Source organism: Cornus florida, unplaced genomic scaffold (assembly GCF_030987335.1).
Source record: "Cornus florida cultivar Cherokee Brave unplaced genomic scaffold, ASM3098733v1 CherokeeBrave_3.0.0_Hap2_Chr05, whole genome shotgun sequence".
NCBI lineage: Eukaryota > Viridiplantae > Streptophyta > Magnoliopsida > Cornales > Cornaceae > Cornus > Cornus florida.
The window spans coordinates 108,866,543-108,888,110 of record NW_026775575.1 but is presented as its reverse complement, the minus strand read 5'-3'; the positions used below and the strand labels follow the sequence as shown (position 1 = coordinate 108,888,110).

At 33.8% G+C, this 21,568-nt stretch overlaps 3 protein-coding genes across 3 annotated transcripts; all 3 read left to right on the top strand.

Moving 5' to 3' along the window:
- The first annotated feature begins 309 nt into the window (after positions 1 to 309).
- On the top strand, positions 310 to 3,488 carry LOC132308452 (protein translation factor SUI1 homolog). Its single transcript, XM_059806539.1, has 5 exons — positions 310 to 477; positions 1,880 to 1,989; positions 2,331 to 2,536; positions 2,626 to 2,679; positions 3,277 to 3,488. The coding sequence occupies exons 2-5, from the start codon at positions 1,953 to 1,955 to the stop codon at positions 3,319 to 3,321; spliced, it is 342 nt and encodes a 113-aa protein (XP_059662522.1). The 5' UTR covers positions 310 to 477; positions 1,880 to 1,952; the 3' UTR covers positions 3,322 to 3,488.
- Positions 3,489 to 9,366: 5,878 nt separating this feature from the next.
- On the top strand, positions 9,367 to 12,156 carry LOC132308450 (thiamine thiazole synthase 1, chloroplastic). The gene is made up of 3 exons (XM_059806537.1): positions 9,367 to 9,799; positions 10,814 to 11,374; positions 11,741 to 12,156. Exons 1-3 carry the CDS (start codon positions 9,446 to 9,448, stop codon positions 11,900 to 11,902), a joined length of 1,077 nt encoding a protein of 358 aa, XP_059662520.1. The 5' UTR covers positions 9,367 to 9,445; the 3' UTR covers positions 11,903 to 12,156.
- Positions 12,157 to 17,164: 5,008 nt separating this feature from the next.
- Positions 17,165 to 19,839, top strand: LOC132308451 (COBRA-like protein 10). The gene is made up of 2 exons (XM_059806538.1): positions 17,165 to 17,916; positions 18,156 to 19,839. Exons 1-2 carry the CDS (start codon positions 17,331 to 17,333, stop codon positions 19,574 to 19,576), a joined length of 2,007 nt encoding a protein of 668 aa, XP_059662521.1. The 5' UTR covers positions 17,165 to 17,330; the 3' UTR covers positions 19,577 to 19,839.
- The last annotated feature ends 1,729 nt before the right edge of the window (positions 19,840 to 21,568 follow it).

The window sequence follows — 21,568 nt, the reverse complement described above, 5'->3', positions numbered from 1 at the left end:
TGGGACAATATGTGTCTAAGAAGGAAAAAAAACCCTAACAGGCCCAAATCTCTATTTTATACTCGTATACAATAATAATCCATTTATGCCACTTGCTAATCACGGTTTTTTTTTTTTAAGAATAGCCATGAGAAGGTGGTTGTATTCAGTGTCACCATTTATGACGTGGTTTAGGTCCCGAGACAGATATTAGGTCAGGCTCAGCCCAGCCCACATCATATGGTTTTTAAGTTATTAATTGCAGAAGTAATATGTAGGCCCAGCCCATCATAAGTTTTCCTTAAACCTTGTCCAATTGCAACCGACCTAATCCCAACCACCGAACAAGTCCTTTTCTATCAACACTCAACAGACCTTTAGCCCCATCCCGGTTTCAATCTCTTTCTCTCTCTCTCTTCAAATCCTTTCTGATCGGACTTGGGTTTCTTCCACAACCGTCTACAACTCAGAAAAACAAAACCCTAATCTTCAGTTCAGGTACTTTCTCTTCAGTATCTATGTACTTGTGTTCCGATTTTTGCTGCTTGAATTTTTTTTTTTTTTTTCACCATATGGATCTTTAGATGCGTTGATTCTCGAAATTGAGAGAAGAAAAACGCAATACGATTCTAAAGTTTTTTTAATTTTTTTGTTGTTGATATGTTCCTCTGTTTCTTGATATCCATACATCCCTTCGCGTAGATTTGATTTTCTGTGGTTATAATATATGATAATTAATACTAATTGCTAGGCTTTTGCTTTAATATTTTTTATCTTTTGTTCTAGTGATGGTTTGATTAGGTAATATGATTAATCGCATGACCTATACTTAATCTGTGAATTTTGGGTTTTCAAGTGCTATGGGATCACTTTTTCTTCGTGAATGTGCTGTGCTTCATGTGGTTTTTGTGATTTTTCTGATTAAGCGTACGCTGTAGTTCATTGTTTTTACTCAATTGTTTTTACTCAACGTTTCACTCTCTTTTTTTTTTCATTTTCCTTTTAAAAAAAAATTATTCGATGTTTGTTACTTAGTTACCATTAGGCCAAGAAAGTGAATTTTTTTTCCTGTTTTAATGTGGAATTTCATTTTTTTCTGGAAACAAATTTGGGAAAACCCCGGTGAATGGAATGGTCCGTCCACATGAATTCTCTTTAATTTAAATCCATCATCATCCTTCCCTTTATCACACTAATGGAATGGTCCGTCCACATGAATTCTCTTTAATTTCATCATCATTTATTACTTTTAAGTTCCTTTATTTTGTGAAATTCAAATGTTTATCAGCTTTCTCTAAACAGTTGGCAAATTTCCCTGATTTATATGCAAATTTCGTAGAGAATTGGAGCACATGATGCACTTTATTTTTGTACAAGTGCAAGGGATGTGAAATAACTTTTCCGGATGCTAATAGCTTTATTGTTGCTTCATTTGATCTGTGTTCGCCATATGGTTAATTGATAACCCTTGGGCTTGTCGTATTGTAATAAATAACCATTCTGCTAATTTTGTAGTCGTTTCATTAATCCTTTTGGTTTACAAGTTCTGTTACATTGTTGCTTAGTTAAAAATATAGAATTGGAAACTATTGTTGTTGGATTCTCATTTGTGAACATGTTTTTCACCACATTTATTTTTAAATCTGTTTTTACCTGTATGATCATGAGCTGCATTTTTCCATCTTTATGTAAATACTAGTTTTAAATTGGAGTTACGAAGAGTGACTTTTTTCTTTATGAACGGGGACCATTTTTGTGGTAATTGACATGTCTCTCTACGTCACACCCGATAGATGAATATTTAACCTGCTAATGTTTAGATTGTCGTTTTGTTCCTTTATCTTGTATACCTTTAGAATGTTTTTAGTTATCATTCTGACGTACACCACCTTGATTCCAGGTCTCTGACAATTCAAGCATAGTACAGGATATTTGCGGCTGTTATTTTTCTTCAAATTCATCAGCCAAGTTTCATGTCTGAACTCGACATCCAGATTCCTACTGCTTTTGGTATGTTCTTTATGCTTTGCAACTAATATTTCCATGTACTTTACATTGCCTTGGCATGCAACTAATATTTCTTCTGCTTTAGATTATCTTTGCATGGTTAACTACTTTCTGCCTCCAATGAATTTCTCTTCTCTGCCCCTTACTCCCGAAAAAAAATATATATAAATAAATAAATAAAAAGAGGAAAAAGTAGACGAGAAAAAAATGGACCTTCACCTTGTGGGTAGAAAAAGGAAGAGAGACAATGGCACACACTGGAACATGGGAAAAATAAGTTTTTCCTCCCCAGTGTCCTCTTGTTGCAATATGACATATTCCCTTGTTTGCATTTGGTTGGCTAGATCCGTTTGCTGAAGCAAATGCTGATGACTCTAGTGCTGGGTCAAAAGAGTATGTGCACATCCGTACACAGCAAAGGAACGGTAGGAAAAGTCTGACAACTGTTCAAGGCTTGAAGAAAGAATTCAGCTACAACAAGATACTCAAGGATCTGAAGAAGGAGTTTTGCTGCAATGGTACTGTTGTCCAGGACCCAGAACTAGGCCAGGTTTGTTTTAACCTTATTCTTATTAAGCCGTTTCAGTTCTATGTTCTTAATGTGTTGTGTCTCACCTATTTGATGTTGTTACTGTAAAGGTTATTCAGCTTCAAGGTGACCAGCGGAAGAATGTGTCTACCTTCCTTGTTCAGGTGATTATCATCAACATTCCTTGAAGTGGCTTGATAGATGATCTCCCTACCACATTAATCACAAATTAATAATGTTGATGATGATGATAATAGTAAAATACCATTCAAATACCCCCCCTTCCCCCCCAACACACACGCACACACACACAAAACAATCGTTGAAGTACCGTGGCAAACTGAGCTATCATATGTCCCATACTTGGATGGAGTTTGGATAGTGTTGAACATTAACTGGGTGTTGTTGATTTTTATATTGTGATTCAACTCTTTGGACTTGCCAAAAGTTAACTGGTTTGGCTATATGATTATCTGAATGCTGACACAACACTTCAGACTCCTATTCCAGTTAAACCATTTGCTTTTTGTATTTTGCTGCCACTTTTATAAGATGAACTTCAACTGCAATTTTGTGTTATAAAGGACAACTTAATTGTGTTCTCAAACTCGTCAGGAACATGAAGAACATACTTTACTCCAATTTATTTTGCATGAGTCTATTAAGTTTTAACTCGAGAATATAGTTGTGCATGTCCATTGATGAACAGATATTATGGCGTGTTCTTGACTTCTTTTCCTTTCTTTCTGGCTGTTGAACAGGCTGGCATTGTGAAGAAGGATCACATCAAAATTCATGGTTTCTGAGCTGCAGGAATTTAATAACAGTTCAATGACTACTCCCTCTCGTGTATAAATATTGGAGCTTGGATTAGTATAATACTATTTCTATGTTAGTATGATAATATCACTCTTTGGAGTACTTTGGAGTTCTGTGTTTGCAATGTGGTATAATGATGGATGCTTCTTAGTTTTATGGTTGTGCAAATAATCTTTTATTGGATATATATATATATATATATATATATATATATATATATATGTATGGATGGATGGATGGATGTATGTACAAGTTATTTTTCTTGTATACATTGATATTCCTAGGCCTGGACTTGAACCAGAGACCTTGCCCATGAAGTAAATCATCGCACCTATGGTCCAACCAATTGGGAGAGAATCAATAGATTCCCTAGCGACTGATGACAGGTGTTAAGAAATTGTAAATGGGTTCAAGAATTGAAAATGCAATTGAAGAGTGATGTGATTATCCATAGAAGTGTTGGGGGTTTAAAGTATGCCAGCTCTAATGTGATGTTTTGGTAGGAGACACTCTTTAAAGGTAGCAAACACTAGTAATTTCTGGGCAAATTTTAGCTAGTAGTCCGTACACTTTAACCTTCTTCCTTCGCATGTTTGTTTTTATTTTTTGCTGAAAAGTTGTCACTAGTAATTCCTACCAAATTTTCGTCAAATTTTTAAAAAGTAGGACACGATTACATAATAATATAAATTTTTATTATTATACATCTATTCAATAATGGTATTTTAAAATTTTAATTTATTTATAATTTTTATACTAAAAGTTGCTCAGAAGTGATTACAAAATAAAATTATGTTATTATTGTAATCATTGTTATTGGGTAGACTTGTGTTAGAAATGTCCGAAAAGTGTTTACGAAGTAACCGGAAAGTGTCGGACACGTATTCGAGGAGTGTCGGGTACAGCTCATTCGTAGAAGTGTCCGTACTTTCTAACTTATTATTATTATTATTATTATTTTGTTTCCCCTTTGCGCCCTTTTGATTCTCAAAAGTCTCTTTTGCTATTCTTTTAATCCTTTCATTAATTTTATTTCATATTAAATTAATTTCATATCATTTGTTTGAGTAGAAGTTGTTTGTTATTTTTTTTCTAACAAAATTATTTAGTGTCAAATTATTTGTTAAAGTTATGTCTAAAATAGTACCACCAGTACCATAGCACTAAGTAAAATGCAAAGACAGAATTGAGTAAAAAATACATTAGGAGTTGATGGTTGTCACGTGGTTACCAAATACTCCGTAAAATGGGTCCGATTCAAGGGAGGGAGGGCCTTTTCCCAACCAACTGCCCCATCCCTAGTGGCATTTAAGCATGCCTTTGGCAAAATGCACAAGTGGAGCGAGTAAGTCTCTTCTTAAAGACACTGAAAAATGGTGTGAGAATTAAGAGAGACAATAGCCTCTCATCTCGGGCCTCTTTTGAAAAAATGTTCCAAAATACAAATGTTAATGTTGATCATGGCCCAGTATCGACTAAATAAAGTTTGAGGTATTTACAAATAGTTAAATTAGACCTTCTCATGTTTAATAAGTATATAAATATATATTATGTTTAATTTGCAAATCAGTTTAAGAAATTTTAAAAATATTTTTGTATGTTTTAACTTGAGATATAACGCTTCAATTGTGCAGTATGGATATCTAAGAGATATACCAGTACATGCGTGAATAACGTTTTTTAGACCCTCCTCCGTAGAAAAATACAAAACATAAAGACGACCACTCCCACTGGCGGCCTCATGTACCAGCCTACCACATTAATTGCCTAGAAGATTGGGCTGCCATTTGACAATTAAGAGTAGGAGTTGCCCTTGGCTACCAACCTTAAATTGACATCCAACAATCACATTTATTATGAAGAGGAAAGAAAAAATTGAATTGAAAGAAGGGAAGGAACATAAACCTAAATTACACACAGCAAGGGCACGAAAGTGTCAAAATTTAAAAAAAAATTTAAGAGTAAAAGCTTCTGTATATTAAATTTAAATAAAATTATATCAAGTCATACTATATATATTTTAGATATTTTATTTATTTAAATTCATATATATATATATATTAATGACTATTTATTTCATTAATGATATATGTAATAAATAAACTAACTTTTCTCATTAATAGATGCTTGATTTATTCTGAAAAGTTTTTTAGTAATATATTTTCAAACATGTATAATTAATATATATATATATATATATATATATATATATGGTAGTATAGCAACACCATACAGCTGGGCACACTAAAATTTAAGTAATTAATGTATATATTGAGTAATAATATAAGTAATAAATGTATATATGGTAGTATAGATGTTCTATATTATTGGGACTCTAACAAATGTAGTTATATAAAGTAAATTATACGAAAATTGTGAATTAGGAAAATAAATTCGCAAATTGCAAAAATTGAACTCGCGAATTTTCTGCGAATTTGCTCTCAAATCACAAATTTGCATCTTGAGCTTGAGAGCGGGGCCTCTTTGTGTGACTAAGGGATAAACGAGTCAAATTTTAAATTATTATCATTCTTCGTAAATATTTAATGAATTTTATAAATAAAATAAGTGATAGTTTAATGGTAAATTTTTTAATCTTAAAAATAAAGTAAGTGATGGTTTAATGATAAAAACAATTTAAAAATCTTTCATTCCTTTTATTCTACTAATCAAAGTAAATTATCAGTTTCTTTTATTTTCTTCAATCAACTGAACAAAAGAATGGAAGAATATAATCTTTTCTCTAGAGATTCATTCATCATTTCTTCTTTCCATTTTATCTAATTTTCTTCATTCCTATCTAACTAAGTATTAAACAGATAAAAATTTGTAAAGAAAGGATAACTCATCAATTCTATTATTCTTTCTCTCTTATTTGTTTCTTCCTTCTTATTTTTCTTTTCACTCTTCTTCATTTCTTCTTACCGATCAAAGCATTGGGAACATAATAATAATGCAAATAAAGGTAACTTGTGCTATGCGCAACCACATCTATGCGTGCACAACCTTTAAATTTTGTGTGGAGACCACAAATTGAAAGACTATTTTTATGCAATCACGACTTAACATTCCTTAACTAACAACCAAAAAAAAAAAAAAAACTATAAATCGACAACAACCTCCCCAAAACTTCTTTTGAAGTATTTTAGCTAAGTGAACAAGTTGATTAGAATAGTTTCATGATTTTCATCCGGAGTGACCAAGTGACGGGGAGTTCACATTTGAGACAAATTTTTACATGGTCTCAAAATGCATGCTAGAACATTAATATCAAAGTGTGTTTTTTCAATCTTAAACATCATAAATTTGTTGGTCATGTTTTCACATAAATTTGTGCATCGTATTCATATTTATATTCAAGGATAAATTACACACATTTTCTAAAGTCTTTCATAATGAGAGTTATATACAAGGTAGGTCTTTTTTTAACTAAGTCACTCCTTCATATGGGATCAAATTGACAAAAATATTTTCACTAGTCCTGATTTGACATGTTCAATTATAATACTATTCTTTTTTAAGTTACCAAAATATCTTTAATGTTGAGACTCAACTCACTAATACTAATAAACCAAGCAGCACGATCACTTCACCCCATCACACTAACCACCACCCCCACTTCACAGCCCCATCATTGCTAGCGCCACCTATATTACTGAATTTTAGACATTTAGCATTCTATTTCTATGTAAAGCCCTCTCTTTTTTTGACCCAAAAAATAAAAGATCTTAAAAACGGAGTAATGTATGTGTATCGATTGTATAGGTTATATTATGAGGATTAATATTTGAAACTTCTATTCTCTCTTTTTTTAAAAAAGATTTGATTATATCATCTATATATATATCTATATATATATATATATATATATATACATATTGTGCGTTTTGTTATCTTTTTTTATCAGACTTTACACAAGGTCGCCTATTCTGTCATTCTGATACTATTTTCGCATGAGCACGCTTAATTGCAAAGTTGAAATAAAATGGTGGTAGTTCGCGGGTATCTCGTATCTGTCCGCTTATATCGACATAATCATCCCACGGAAAACGTCAAGATTAAAGCGGTAGCAATGATTAGATTCAGAGGGACGTCTTATTGTTTCCTCCGCCGAATGAGTTTGGATGCTAATAAGATGGATCATGGGATACTTTATTGTTCTGATTCTAAGTGGACAAAAAACACATGGTGGAAATTTTTTTTCATTAGCTGATAAATAAGTCCATTAAAATGACACAAATTTAATTTAATCTGATGCTGTGTTCAGAATCAAATGATTTAATCTTTTAAAAAGTCCGAATCTTTTTCCAGTACACGTCGTTGTCAGTCACTGGACTCCCTTTCCAGAGGTGTTAAAATATGGACAAAAAAGTTAAGCTTTAGACATCAACTTGCAGGATTCTTCAATGCCACTTGCAAACACCCACTGCATCATCATACCCTTTTAGGCAGAGATGGAGCCACGTTAGTTTCAAGCGGGCTAACTTTTTCGTATTTACATTTAAGAATATAAGTTTGTAAACAACGATAGAGCCCGTGAAGGACCGTTGGCCCCCACCCGATAATATATATGGTATTTTTTTAATTTTATATATATATATATATAAAAATAATTATACAGTGTCTCTTCTAAATTTTGTAATTTTTAAAATTATCTCTTTATTTCTTTTTCTCTTTTATTCTTCAATTCTTTAAATTTTCTAAATAAAAAAGCCAAAATTTTTCCTCCTAAATTTTATGATTTCTAAAATTATTTCTTTATTTTATTTTATTTTAAAAAGTCAAAATTTCCTTTCTTAATTAAAAACTTTTTCCATTTAAAGTTCACTAATTTTTCTTTTCTTTTTCTTTTTTTACTTTTACTCTTAAAATTCTTCTTTTTAATATTAAATAATTTTCTTCTTCTTTGTCTTTTGAATTTTATAGTTATTATATATATATATACACACACACACACTCCGTATTATTATTATTTATTTGACAACGTGACCCCCTCACTTGAAATTCTAACTCCGTCACTGTTTGTAAATATTACAAAATATCCCTCCTCAAAATTCTCAATTTCTAATTTTACTTTCCTTTTCTCTTCTACGCTTATTCTTAAAAAAATATATAAATAAAAAAATTAACCCTAACACATGTTGCATTCCCCTTCTCTAATTAAATTCTAATTTTAAAATTTTTTTTGCTAATGTTCTCTTATTTTTTGTTTTCTTCTCTAATTAAAAAGTTTTTGGTGGGGGCAGAGGAAGTATTACTTTAAAAATTTATATTAATTATTTTTAATGTATTTCTAAAATATTACTCCCTCTATCCTAAAATAATTGTCTATCTTCCTATTTTGTGATGTCCCAAAAACATGTCCCATTTCAAATTTGAATGTATTATTTTTTATAAAGGAATACTAAGTGACTATTCATTCATTATAGGTTGAAAAATCAATTATAAAAGATGTAATTAATACGTTTTTTTTCTATTTATTAGAACTATGAAATTTCAACTTATAGGACCAAATTACCCATTTATATTAATTCTTTATTTTTTATTCTACTTGTACGTGTACACCTATATATCTTGATTATTTTTCTTCTTACATACCTTATTCTTAAATCAATTATAGAAGATGGAAAAAAAAAAATATTTTTTTAGAAAAACAATTGAAAAAAAAAAAAGAAAAAGAAGAGAGAGAAGAAAGAATAAGGTATCACTTAGGTCCGTAAGAAAATAAATAATCAAGGTTATATAAGTGTACACGTACAAGTAGGATAAAAAAATAAAGAATAAATATAAAACGAAAATTTAGTTCTAAAAGTTGAAATTTCATAGTGCTAATAAAATAAGAAAAAACCCATTAATTATATCTTCTATAATTAATTTTGCCACTATTATAAAAAGTTGAAATTTTTCGAAGTATAAGTTGTAAATTCTTAACAAATTCTACACCCTTCAAATCCTATCCTGCTCACGCGTGTCCACTGTGCTCCTCAGTATTTTTCCGTCTCCAGATACGGAGTATTATATATACACGCATCAGTGTGTACATTGACACTCACACAACCTCCTCCTTGCTTCTCTCTCTCAAATTTGCAGAAAATCAGAAGCTAAACACAAATGGCAACCATGGCCACAACCTTCACTTCTTCTCTCTCTTCAAAGCCCAAGACTAGTTTCTTGGAAACCCATCAATCCTCTTTTCATGGGGTTCCCATTTCTTCCCCAAATCGTCTACAACCCATCAAATCAACCCCGCAAAACACGACCATCTCCATCTCTGCTTCAACTCCACCCTACGATCTCAACTCATTCAAATTTGATCCCATCAAAGAATCGATTGTTTCGCGTGAAATGACTCGCCGGTACATGATGGACATGATCACCTACGCCGATACCGACGTCGTCGTCGTCGGTGCTGGATCTGCCGGTCTTTCCTGTGCTTATGAGCTGAGCAAGAATCCATTTGTACAGGTAAAAGAATTTTTACAGTATACACTATTATTTTTATATTGTTTAATAATTATTTTTTGACACGCATAGAAAGTATATGCTGGTTTAAGTAAATATAAGTCTTAACATTTGAGGATAAAGTAAACAAGAAAGTTTAGAATCTGTGTTGATTTAATTATTGAAATTCAAGATGTTTCATACCATTGATTTGTTGGATTTTGTCGGTGTATGATTTGCTTTTGGATCTATTGTTGGACTACTTCTAATAGAGGGCTTTTGGCTTATGATTACCTCTGTTAGCCTTTTTGGTACTTGTACATGCTTATGGAATCCAGAGGTTTCAAGCATTTAACATCCTTCCAAATATCTTTATGCTCAACTTTCTTTAATACCTTGGATGTCTGCTCTTTTTTTTTTTAAAAAAAAAACTTTTATATGCCAAACATGGACTCTTCAAGAACATCAGACAATAAATCAATTGCAGAAAAAAAATAAAAATAAAAAGAAAATGGACAATAGAAAATCTGACAGATTTAAGTTTAAAACCTATCTGCACGTCAGAAGAAACCAAATTTTCAGCTGTTTCTTTTCTTCCCATTGTTTATTCTAATTTGTTATGATTCCTGCTAACTAGAATTTTGAAGATTTTCTGGAATCTCTTCCTTCTTAAAACTGATTTATTTATTTGAAAGTTCAAGCAAAAATAACCCACCCCCGGGTATAATTTGCACCCACTAGGGCTTGAACACCCGACCTCTCCAAAGGGAAGGTAAGCTAGAGCCATCGGTAATCTTATTTCTAATTGCTCTTTCACAAGCACAAAAACCAGTTTTTTTTTGTTGTTATTCCTAAATGTGTGACCTGGATGTTTACATTGCAACACAATTGATTTTTGTGATGCTACCTTCTTTGGGTTTTTTTGAGGAGATCATTTAAAATGTGAAGTTGAATTTTTGTTATTAAGAGAGGATGGAAGTACAATATTTTGAGTGTTCTCTTGATGTTCATTTTTTCTTGACATGTTCTTTCGCACAGGTGGCAATCATTGAGCAATCAGTGAGCCCTGGTGGTGGTGCGTGGCTTGGTGGACAGCTCTTTTCAGCTATGGTTGTTCGGAAGCCAGCTCATCTCTTCCTTAATGAGCTTGGTATCGACTATGATGAGGCAGACGACTATGTTGTCATCAAACACGCCGCATTGTTTACTTCAACTATCATGAGCAAGCTGTTGGCTAGGCCAAATGTGAAGCTCTTTAATGCTGTTGCAGCTGAGGACCTGATAGTGAAGGGAGGAAGAGTCGGTGGTGTGGTGACGAATTGGGCTTTGGTGTCCATGAATCATGACACACAGTCATGCATGGACCCAAATGTGATGGAGGCAAAAGTGGTTGTCAGCTCTTGCGGACATGACGGGCCATTTGGGGCCACTGGAGTAAAGAGGCTGAAGAGTATTGGGATGATTGATAGCGTGCCAGGCATGAAAGCGCTTGACATGAATGCAGCGGAAGATGCGATTGTGAGGCTGACAAGGGAGATTGTTCCAGGGATGATTGTAACTGGAATGGAAGTCGCAGAAATAGATGGATCTCCCAGGATGGTAAATTCTTTTTCTTGTATTGATTTGTCTACGCTTCAATCTTTTAGGAAATTTTAAACATGCTTCTCATTTTAATATATCACCTGTCTTTCGTTCCTTGGTTAGCGTCATATCACTGTTATACAGAAGTTCAGCTGGCTTTTGTCATTTCCGCCTTTCCAATGGACATAATGATGAGAATTGTATTTGAAAATTCTATTTGATAATTCTGTCACATTCAAGTGAAATTAGATTTTATTGCGTCCATCGGATCCCATTGTTCCAAAATGAGCCATTTATTTTATGATTGCGAAGTCAAGAGCAAAACAAACAATATTTTGTGATGAAATTGATTGAAGCGTAACACACTGTGTTTTTTCTGTTCAGGGACCTACATTTGGAGCTATGATGATATCAGGACAGAAGGCAGCTCACTTGGCACTGAAGGCACTAGGGCAGCCTAATGCTCTAGATGGAACATATGTTGGGGGTATTCACCCAGAGCTGATCCTAGCAGCTGTTGATGCGGCTGAGATTGCAGATGCTTAGGTGAGGTAATATGTAGTCAGAAATAAAATTTAGAAAAAAAGTAAAAGAAAAAAGAAAGATGAGTGCAAAAGTAGTCCTGACGCTGCTGGTGATGGGTGCGGGTGGTGATTGAATGCAGAAATAAATTTAGTGGGGTATGGCAAGTCTTTGTGAATGGTAGTGGCATGTACCTTTTTTTTTTTTTTTAATCTGTTTCCTCTTTGTTGAAACTTTGATGTGGAAATGGCAGTGTTTAGTTCCTTTTGTTTTTGTTACTTCTCGCTTTCCTTTTCTTTTGTTTCCTTCACTCAAGTTTTCTGAATTTCTTGGTGGTATTGGTTTCTTCAAGGAGCTGTTTTCCTTGAAGATAGAAGTTAACTAACTCCAAAAGTAGTGATTGAATCTTTGGCATTGCCTCCATAGATGGTATTTGCTATGCATAGATTCTTCCAAGATGAAGCTCATAACACAAAGTGTGCATTTCAATTTTGTTGTAGATATATAAATGCTCTTCCTTTCAAGAATGAATATGGATATTGTTGTTCGGTAGTATAGCTTGACCTTGTTTTGGTTTTATGGGCAAAAATGTTAGGCTAGTTCTCGACTTAAAAAAAAGGTTGGTGTCCCTGAGTATATGGGATTGGCGTTTTGGGGAATCATTTGGAAAGTAAAAGGTAGATGAAGCACTCGGAGAGAAATTTGGAAATGATACCCATTGTCCTTCTGTTCTCTTTCAACTGTTGAATTTCTGGTGGATCTGAGAACTCTGTTAGATTTATGCTTCCAAAACTACGAGCTTCAGCTTCATATGATACTGTGATAGGTCTCTTTGTAGTTGCTAGGTCAGAGGTTCAATACATCTGTACCACTTGAAATCAGAATGAATAGGATGTTATGTTATTTAGGGGTGGTACTTTTAGAAGAAAATTTGTATGCATTAGATATGGTTAATGTTTCTTGGGCGCACACTGTTGGAGATGATTTAAAGTTTTATAGAAGAAAATTTTGGTTAAAGGCATGGTTTATGTAGAGTGAATGCGTGAAGAAAATTTGCAATGGTGGGCAGAGAAATTCCACTATGGGGATTTTCTAAGGGAAGCATTTTAAGCTGGCTTTCTTTCTGACCTCTATGGTTCATGAAGATAATGTTTTGCTTCAGAAATGTGATTTTTCTTTCAGCATGCTTTGAACTCCAATAAAATATATGTTGTTCCTTTGTGCGTAGAGGGATAGCAATTTATGCAGGCCCTCCAAATTTTATGTTTTACACAGTGCTGTGACTTGGTTGATAACTTAATTTTGAGAATCTAACACATTATTTTGAGACTGGTTTGGGAAGCATTGAAACTTGGATTTGTGATTAGAAAAAATTTAGTTAAAATTTTGAATTAAAAATTTTCCAATTCAAAAATCAAGTCGTGGATTAGGTGTTCCTAAACATGGCATCAAGATAATGCCATTGACTCTCAAATAAGTTAATAAGCATCAACACATTATTTGAATTGCAACATTAGTCAGAGTTATAGCCTAATCGGCAAACTCAGTTGGCTCGTTAATCAATGTGTTTTGTGACAATTCAAAGTACATGATGATCACCTTAGTTAGGGCTATTGAAGCAGATTTGTTGTGATCCCCATAACTGGTGTTCGGTGGCCACGTCAAGAATTTCATGAAACCCTTTTTTTTTTGTTTTTTTTCCTGAAAATTTACCCATATGCCAGTGGTGTACAAACTTCAAAGTTCATAGTTACACCATGATTATCAAGATGGAAAAAACTTATATTACGTAAGTCACGAGACAATGACTAGGAGATGGGTGTGAAGTGATGGATTTCATCATTTCACACTCCTCTCTTTGTCGTCCTCTCACGCTCCTTTTTTCTATCGCGGTGGTAATGTCAGCAATTGTAGCATTATTCTATCAAATATCACCCACTTAGAACTCCAATTACCTAGGAACAGAGACTAATATATAATAGGTAGTAAATGTTGAGACAAGATAAGGGGTGTGATCTATCGCAATAGTCAATAGTTGGATTGTTGGTGTGGTGGAAGGGATAGGAATGAAATGAGAATGGAGGTGGAAATAAAATGAGAAGAGAATGGAATTAGAATATTGATTCTTATTCTACCGTTTGGTTGCAAAAATGGAATGCTCATTCTTATTCATGTTTTTGGTAAGAAAATTGGAATAAAATAAATTTATATTATTTCTTTAAATTATATTTTATTATTAGTAAAAAAATTTATATCTGCAAAAATAAAAGGGAGAATAGATAATAGAGAGAGAAAATAGACGAGATAGAGAGAGAAAATAGATGAGAAAAAATAAACAGACGGGCAAGAAGAGGCGATGGAGAGAAGTAGGTGATTGAACAAAGGAGAGGCGTCGCCGCCGGAGCATTTGTATCCGGCGGTGGTGTTTCTATGTATCTGGCGGTAGTGTTTCTAATTGAGACCACAAATCATATAGCAGCAAATCACAGACGAAGGTCCAATGTGCCAAGACGAACACAACAATGGTGCAAAGAACAAACCCATATGACGCTACACGTGCTAACACGCCTCATCTGAAGTTTTACGCGTAGATGTCACTTGCCCGACGAATTTTCCGATCATCTTCTCTAGCAACTGCAACGTTCTCCGACTGACTTTCAGCAAACTTGTCCAAATCATTCATAGTCGCCGCTGTTTCAGTCCACTTCATCACTAGATCAAACCCTCTTCTTGCTCGTCGGGGCCGGCTTTGCTTCTTTCTTCCTTGTTCATCACCGATGTGTTTACAGGATTGATATAGGTTTGTAATTTGTTGGGGACTCAGCTTTATTTTTTAATTTTGTTTAGTCCATAGTTTTTTAAAGTGAGAATGAAATAGTCATTCCTTTTGTTTGAAAATGGAATGATTTTGATGGAATGGTCATTCTCCAATAATAGTGGGGAATGATATTCCAACTTGAAAATTACGCACCAAATACGAGAATGGAAAAAAAAATTATTCCATTCCACTTTCTTTTATTCCATTCCACCACACCAAACTAGCCCTGAGTGTATACAACAAAGTGAAAATTACTTTTTTTTTTAAGTACACTGATATATGATTTTAAAAATTACATTAACCTTCATTGTAAGACCTCATTGCTTAACACGTTAATAGGAGTTGTAGGTTTATTGCTTGCTAACATAAACAAAAATTGACCTAACCAACATTGACCATTAAGGGGGAGAAATTTTTGTTACCTAAACTTAAATTTGGAAGGCCTGTGTGTAATTTTAAAAAATATAGGAGAGTCATTGTATTTTGGCTTAATTGATGGGGTTTGATTTTTTTTTTTGTGCCTAGAAGCTTGAGGGAAAATGAAATTATAAAATGGGAATAGACTTAGAAAGAGTGGGTGAATTTTTAGAATTTTCTTATTTTGTTTGGTATGAGATTAAAAAAGAAGAAAGAAGAAGAGAAATTTGTAATATATATATATATATATATATATAAAGGAAAAAAAAAAAAAAGGAGGTAAATTATAAAAATAAATAAATAAATACCCTCAACTTTTACGATTTCGTACAAAGTTCACATAAACTTTTATTTTTGCACAAAACCCCCACTTATACTATTACAAAAATATGCAATACCCACCTTCCATTTGATACTTTTGTACCTGAAATCACTATAATATCTTTCATTATTGATCAAAATAACTTCGGATCATTTTTAGATCAATGGTCATGTAAGTGGGTTATTCATATTTCCTATTATATATAGGGCAAAGTGAGAAAAACACTCTTAATATTTTAATTTTGGACAAATAACACTTCTATCATTTATTTTTTTGTATATAACTCCATCATGTTTGAAAAAATGAACAAAAAAGTGTTTATATAGTGTATATAAGTCCATCAAGTTTGAAAAATGAGCGAAAAAAAAGCTTGAAGTCACTATTAAAATATGAAATTTTGAAAATACCCTTATCTCTTCCTATAATGCCCTTTTACGACAAAGTGAGAAAAACACCCCTACTATTTACATTTTGGACAAATAACGCTCATATCCTTTATTTTAAGTATATATGTTCATTAAGTATGAAAAACGTAACAAAGAAAGGCTTGAGGTCATTATTTTGTTAAAAATTTATTCATATGCATTACAGATGAAATTTGTAAGATATAAAATTTTAAAAATACCTTTATCTCTTCCACACACACACACTTGTCACATTTAATTAGTTTTTTTTACCTATTTTTTATTCAGTTATAGAGGGATAATTTAGTCTTTTTAGCATTCAAGTCATTGTTTGCACCAAAATTGAATGCTAAGGAGATTTATAACGATCTTGGGGGGGGGGGGAGGGGGGGGGGGGGGGGTTATATACTCTATATATGCATATCATAAGAGTGGTTTTTACTCGCAACCCAATTATATATATATATATATATATAAAGAGGGACGGTTTAGTTATTTCACATTTAATTAATCTTTTTACTTATTTTTTATTTAGTTATAGAGGGACACTTTAGTCTTTTTAACATTTAGGTCCTTATTTGCTCTAAAATTAAATGTTAGAGACTTTTTAAAACTTATAGGGAATTAGGGGGTTATACACCCTATATACATACTATAGGGGTGTTTTTCGTTCACAACGCTTATATATATGTAATTGTATCCTAATTTACTAATGGACATTAACTTGAATGGCATGGAGAGTTAACTTGGATGGTATAGTCTCCCCTGTCTAAAGAGGAGTTTGAGTGAGTGAGCCAGTTAAGAATAATATTGTAGGTGTATGTGTTTGCTTCAACTATATTGTATTATATGTATGTTTTTTTTTTGTCTGAAGGGCTTTTGTCATTTTACAATTAATGTTTTTCTAATTTTGTATTTCTTGAGGCGTAAAATGGCAATGTGTTGGTTGTGAAAGTTGAGGTTCACGAGAGAGAGTAGAGGAATGAAGAATTTGTTATTTTTAGAATCGAGACCAAAGTGAAAATGGTTAGAAAATTCAGACAGGGAGTACACGAATGAAAAATTGTTATAATTAGAAATGAGAGATCAAAGTGAAAAAAGTTAGAAAATTCAGTGTTTTGTTTTCTAAATTAACCAAACAGTACAGCTTTCCTCCGAATATGTCTCAAAAACTAGAGTTGGAGAATAGAGGTGACATGGCTTTACTATTTTTCGTTTCTTTCATAAGTATTTCATGACCTGCTTTCTTCCTTCAGTCTCCCCATTTTCTCCATCTATCACCTCCTTCGCCGTGTGCTCTCTCGCAGCGGCATTGGCTGGTGACTTTAGTCCATCAGATTCAACACATACCTATATATCATCAACTCTCTCCGTCTCTCTCTCTCTCTCTCTCTCTTTCTTCTTGTCCTTGTCCATCGTTAACAATTCAACACATATATCTCAATCTTTCTTGGTAACAAATTAAAGTTCAAACACATACAAATTAATAATATGTCAAGAAGTGCTAGTAATATGAAAATACCGTGGAAAGTGGTATCTTGTATTGTTATTGTCTTGTTCTCTTCAAGCTTTCAGATATGTAAGGCTCAGGATTACGACCCCGACTCACCGCCTGCGGTGTCCGCTCCTCCACCAGAGCAACAAGACTGCAATGGCATCTTCTTGTCATATGCATTTGAGTCACGAGAGAAGGAGTACCCGCTCTTGACCAACGCCACCGCGCAAGCGTGGAAGTTCAAGGCCACGGCCACCATTGTCAACACAGGCGCAGACGAGGTCAAGGCGTGGAAGATATTTATTGGGTTTCAGCATAAAGAGATTTTGGTGTCGGCCACCGGGGTGTCTGTCGTTGACGGAGAGGGTTTTCCGGCACAAGTCGGGAATGGGACGTACCTTGTAGGGTACCCGAATCCGGATTTGAAAACGGCCATTGATACTGCCGGGGACTTTAGTCAGATTCAGGTGGTCTCGGAGATAACAGGGACGCAGTTCGGGGTGAAGCCACCGGGCATCCCGATGCCTAAGACGATAAAGCTGGTCAATGAGGGGTACAAATGTCCGGCAGCTACGCGTCAAGGTAAGAAGCTCTCTGTGTCTCTCTTCCATGTAATTTACTATATATGCATGATATATCTATATGGTTGATGAACAATGCATGATGCCATGAACATGCAATAACTTTATATCGTGATTGTAATATGTTGCATATAACACAGGTTATATATCTGAAATAATAGATCAGAAAAATAGAAATGTCAATTAGCCCTTTTACTAATTAGATCTCTCTCACTCGTTTCTTACTTAATAATTTGACAGAAAACCAGATGATGATTTGTTGTAAGAAGGATCCAAAATTCAAGGCCAAAATTACCAAAACAAAATTCATGCCTCGCCAGTATGGTGATCTCTCCTTCACCTACGATATACTCCAAGCCTTCGAAGGCAATTATCAAGCTCAAGTAACCATCGACAACAACAACCCGATTGGCCGTCTCGATCATTGGAACTTGACTTGGGAATGGATGAGAGGAGAGTTCATTCAACAAATGAGAGGAGCCTACACTCACAAGAAGGACGCTACTGAATGCATCTACGGTGCTGCTGGAAAGTACTACAAAGACTTGGATTTTTCTTCCATCATGAACTGTCAAAAAAAACCCACCATCTCTGACCTCCCTGCTGAGAGAAAAGAGGACGAAAAGGTTGGAAAGTTACCATATTGCTGCAGAAATGGGAGTCTTCTACCAACAACCATGAATGCAACCAAGGCAAGGTCAATTTTCCAATTATCAGTGTTCAAAATGCCGCCTGACTTGAATAGGACCGCCTTTAATCCGCCCCAGAATTGGAAGATCTCCGGTATCCTTAATCCGGACTACAAATGTAGCGCACCGCTCAGGGTAGACCCGACAGAATTCCCAGACACAAGTGGGCTTCCAGCTACAAGTTCAGCTATTGCAAGTTGGCAAGTCACTTGCAACATTACCAAACCTAAGGCTAAACAAAACAAGTGTTGTGTGTCCTACTCAGCATATTATGCAGATGCTGTCATCCCTTGCAACACCTGCGCTTGTGGCTGCGAAAATACAAAGCGTTGCAACCCCAATGCGCGTCCAATGCCTCTCCCTGCAGATGCTCTTCTTGTGCCTTTCGACAACCGGACAATCAAAGCCAAAGCTTTTGCAGCAATTAAGCACCTTCCCGTCCCTAAAAAATTGCCCTGTCCTGACAACTGTGGGGTTAGCATTAACTGGCATCTTGACACTGATTTCACAAGTGGATGGACGGCTAAAATCACACTCTTCAACTGGGATTCATTCCCATTTGAGGACTGGTTCTTGGCGATCCAAATGAAAAAGACTTATGCTGGTTTTGAAAATGTCTACTCCTTCAGAGGTAAAAAGTTGCCTGAAGTCAACAACACCATCTTCATGGAAGGCTTGCCAGGGTTGAACTATCTAGTGGGGATTACAAATGGGACTAATCCAAGGGACCCGAAAGTCCCTGGAAAGCAGCAATCAGTGATTTCATTCCTGAAAAAGAATACACCAGGCATCAATGTACAAGCAGGAGATGGTTTTCCTACAAAATTGTTCTTCAATGGGGAAGAATGTTCACTTCCTACACAGTTTCCCAAGTTTCCCAATTGGGGTCATCGCCCTCGTGTTAATCTCCTGCTAGCCATTTTCGTCACAAGCATCACCACCTTTCTGCTAACAATGGATCGCTCTCATTAACATACAATGTATTCGAGGTTTTCAAATCAATTCCTTTTCTCCTCCATCTTAATTGTAGGGTATTAGTTTTTCTGAAATTTTATCTTGTATTTTGGTTGGTTAGGTTATGTTTCTGTCTCATCAATTTGAGGCAATGTTCTGTCTCAAACTCAGTTGGCACAGCAAATTATATCAGTGGTTATCGCATTGGAGTGCATAATCAGCACGTTGAAATGCTAATTTTAAAAATGAAAAAGTGATGTAGATATGTAATTCTTTCAATTTCTGTGCTCTTTTGGAGATGAGTATGAGTACTTTAAAAACTATAAAAGAAAAGAATCCTTGTATTCAACATGATCAGTACCTAAATTGATATTGTTAGAGTGAAGTTTTCAGAAACTATACAAGGAAAGAAAATCAGAAGAAAAGAAAACATCTACAGAATACACAGGATCACATTGCACAAGTCATGCCCCTAAATCAAGACCAGTAGCATAATATTAGTAACAATGGTGTCACAATAGTCATTTCAAATAACAGAATGAGTAGATAGCCATAATATTCCTTAAAAGGAGGATCAACTTTCAATATAAATAAAGTTGTGTTATTTATCACATGTATTTCCATGACTTCTAAGTACCTATAATGCTATAGTTCAGGGCGTCAGCGTCGGATACCTCCTGTCCAAAAAATATATATATATATATATACTTTTTATGAATGTCAATTGAGTATTGTAAGTAAATTGATTCCGGTCAATCTTCCCAAAAAAAAATTTGTTTAAGGATAGAGTATAGAGTTGGAAAAGTATAGAGTTGTAGTTTGTTTAAGGATCATGCTTATGGCATGTTCCAAGTTCAAACTCTGCTTGAGCAGAAAGCATTTTTAATAATCCATATAATAATATTTTTTGCAAGAATGCAATTGTGTATTTATAGATAAATAAAAGCAAGTTTTGTTGCATGTTTTTCTTCTTCTTTTTTTTCACCTCAACTACTGGAAATAGAATCAATTTATCATAGTCCCATGTTTCCATGTTCTGTCACTGCCGGTATATTCTTCTTATTAATACTATATGATTTTTTCAGGTTAAAAAAAAAAAAACCGAAAAAAAAAAAAAAATTACTCTCGAGTCACGTAGAGCATGCTGATCAAAATAAGGAAATATAGAACATTGAATAACGTAAATAAAAAAACAATTACGCATGAAAAAAAAAAAAAAAAAAATCAATTTACACTGAGGAATAATCAGGGAACCCTAGGTTAACTAGTTAAATTGATCAACTATTAAGAAAGGTGTACAATCATAAATCGATCATAAATAAGCAATCGATTGAGATCTATCCGAAATTAGGTTGATCCAATGATAATCATATTTTTCGTATTTTAAAATTATTTTATGAAACCGTAATGCATTAAAAATAGGTAAACATATCAAATATATATAATATCAAAAAACCATAATATATATATATGCATTAGTTCTAAGGGGTATCAACTTTTTTATATGGGCTTTTAATAAAAAAACAAACTTATTATACTGAGTGAATTTTTAAATTTATCCGGATTAAAAATACAAGGACAATAATTGCCTCATATTCTGTAAGAAGAAATTTTTTTTTTAAAGCTCAATGAAAGAGGTTGACATGTACCTTAAAAACAAAAAAACAAAAAAACAAAAAAAGAAAATTAATAATAATAGTAATGATTCTTGCACCAAATAATTGGATTAACTAATTAAAACCTATTAAAAAAATCTTCTCTAAAGCTCCATTTCAAAAAACCCTAATGTCCCTCCCTAGTTCGGAATGTTATGAAAAATAGTACAACTATTTTTAGAATGACACATTTTTTTTAGAAACATTTCAAAATAAAAAGATAAATAAGAATTTTGAACCCAGAAAGTTTATTTTTGGATAAACTTCAACTAAAAAAAAAAAAAACTGAGCCTGCCACCATTATAGGTCTAGGAAGTGTTAGATGTAGGCAATTTTCAATATATATTTATTATTT

Bases quoted from the DNA above. Each gene is read 5' to 3' on its own strand.
- LOC132308452 (XM_059806539.1), top strand. From the start codon at position 1,953: ATGTCTGAACTCGACATCCAGATTCCTACTGCTTTTG. The intron at 2,537-2,625 runs GTTTGTTTTAAC...GTTACTGTAAAG, and splicing joins AGGACCCAGAACTAGGCCAG to GTTATTCAGCTTCAAGGTGA. The intron at 2,680-3,276 runs GTGATTATCATC...GCTGTTGAACAG, and splicing joins TGTCTACCTTCCTTGTTCAG to GCTGGCATTGTGAAGAAGGA.
- LOC132308450 (XM_059806537.1), top strand. From the start codon at position 9,446: ATGGCAACCATGGCCACAACCTTCACTTCTTCTCTCTCTTCAAAGCCC. The intron at 9,800-10,813 runs GTAAAAGAATTT...TCTTTCGCACAG, and splicing joins GCAAGAATCCATTTGTACAG to GTGGCAATCATTGAGCAATC. The intron at 11,375-11,740 runs GTAAATTCTTTT...TTTTCTGTTCAG, and splicing joins TAGATGGATCTCCCAGGATG to GGACCTACATTTGGAGCTAT.
- LOC132308451 (XM_059806538.1), top strand. From the start codon at position 17,331: ATGTCAAGAAGTGCTAGTAATATGAAAATACCGTGGAAAGTGGTATCT. The intron at 17,917-18,155 runs GTAAGAAGCTCT...ATAATTTGACAG, and splicing joins TCCGGCAGCTACGCGTCAAG to AAAACCAGATGATGATTTGT.